Here is a 1,970-nt window from a genome sequence, read left to right as displayed (position 1 = left end):
ATTAACCTCAAAGAAACAAATTTCCCACAACTACTCAATACTTTGTTACGTCCCCAACAGAAACATCTTCAGAATCTCATGGGCTCCAATTTCTCCATCGGTCAGATTTTTAAGATGCTTAAGGGTTTATCTCACAGAAGAACTCATAAACAATGAAAACACAGATCATTAATAAGTTCAATCCCTACCTCTTTTCTTCCATATGTTCATTAATTTTAATATAGAACTAACCTCTGCTGATGTTCATGGCTTACTTCAGAAAATGGTCACTTAATACATGCTCTTAATCAAGCAGCCTGGCTTCAGAATTTCTCATCAGAGGAATTCATATCATGGTAGTATGCACAGGTCTGATCATCTTTCTGATACCTTTTTTAATGCATACTTAAAGCACATATCCAAGCATTTGACATTTTCCAAGTCTTCATATTGTCACATAATAACCGCTGTTTTCACACTCGACAGGGTATTACATCTGCCCAATAAGCTGAGAGCGATGTGCATTCAAAAAGATGAGAATTTTCTAATAAGGAATTGGAGTTATTTTCATATAAAGACAATAATCCTAATCACTGCAGAACTGAATAAAGAAGAAAAGGGAAAAACACTAATTATTGTTTGTGACAACACTTGTATACCCTTAAGCCGTTTAGACATATGCGTCTAGTACTCTCTATCATGCAAACGTGAGAATATTCTCTCAAATATTTTCATGGGAAGCACACATGCTACTTTAAGAGATTTTTAACCCTTATAATGTCTCTTAAATTTACTGTTACAGTTCAACATATCTGATTTCTATTTTAAACTTACCCCAATAAAATAAAAAACCTCAAGAGTTAATGATTTAGCTTCTCGTAGAACAAAAAATAAGCATTAAAATGTTTTAAAATAGCATGTGAGTGTCACAGGGGAATCTCCGAGGAAATATTCTCACATTGGCATAACAGAAGGCACTAAAGTGTAAATTTTAAAAACTTTACAACATGTCAGCGTTACCAAAAACAAGGGTATATATAATTTTAAAGTCGAGAAAACTATAAGGTAACTACGTGCTAATTGACCAAGGGAAGAAGGAAGAATCCTAAGTTATTCTAACACCTCATTAAGACAAATGATGACAACATTAATATCTGTTCTCTGCACGATGAAGATGCAAATACGTCCTGAGAAAGTAAAGTTGCGAGAAGGAAATGAAAAAAAAAACAACTCAAACTGCAAGGAAAAGGAAAAAAATGAGTCCAACCAAATCCCAGAGACCAAAACAAAACAGCAAAAAAAAGGAAAAAAAGGAGTCCAACCAAATCCCAGAGACAGTGATGCTTGCTATAATGTAATAAGGCAAATATAAGATTGACCACAACCATGAACACCAGGTTCCAACTTTTTATGTTCAGTTCAATAGTTACCGAAGGAAAGTGAACAACTTTCATGAATAAGATATCAACATAAGTATGAACTAATTAAAAAATAGAAACAAGGATAGTAAGTTTAATGCTTTAAACGACATGTGCTACTGATAACCAACTTGCAGTATCAGGAAAAACTCAACTAATATAGGGACAAACTAATCAAACAAAGCATCATATAATAGCTGACAAGTGAACAGCATAGAAACTTTATTCAAACTAAACACAAAACGCATAGTATCAGATACACATGGATGATTACAATAATACATATACTAGCTTGCAGTAACAAAGTCACTAACTATCCACTAAGCCTACATAGGAAAAAGATGCATACTTGAAAATCTTTTATAGAAACAAACACAAACTAGTCACCTGTATGCTCACCAGAAGAGAAACAATGTCCTTAGAAGAAGGCTCTGCTACCATAGAACACTCTCGAACCAGTCTTCTTTGTTTCTGCTAACTTCTTGGCTGAGCCAGAACTGCCATTCTCGGTACTGCTGTTGCCGCTGCTGCTGCTGTTAGTGCTGCAATCGTTATTTGCAACATCCAACGGCA

The 1,970-nt window shown here is 34.7% G+C and overlaps 1 protein-coding gene across 1 annotated transcript in view; it reads right to left on the bottom strand.

Annotated features, from left to right (window-relative positions):
- The window catches only part of LOC109820344, a 1,984-nt gene continuing 1,600 nt past the window's right edge, over positions 1,587-1,970 (bottom strand). Inside the window, exon 2 of the mRNA XM_020386472.1 lies at positions 1,587-1,970. This exon is cut by the window's right edge and continues 1,260 nt beyond it. Within this exon, the coding sequence (XP_020242061.1) occupies positions 1,816-1,970 (155 nt within the window). The 3' untranslated portion in view covers positions 1,587-1,815.

The sequence above is a fragment of the Asparagus officinalis genome, chromosome 8 (genome assembly GCF_001876935.1).
Source record: "Asparagus officinalis chromosome 8, Aspof.V1, whole genome shotgun sequence".
In the NCBI taxonomy this organism is placed as follows: Eukaryota; Viridiplantae; Streptophyta; class Magnoliopsida; order Asparagales; family Asparagaceae; genus Asparagus; species Asparagus officinalis.
The sequence above is the reverse complement of the archived record's forward strand: the minus strand, read 5'-3'. Positions and strand labels throughout refer to the sequence as shown.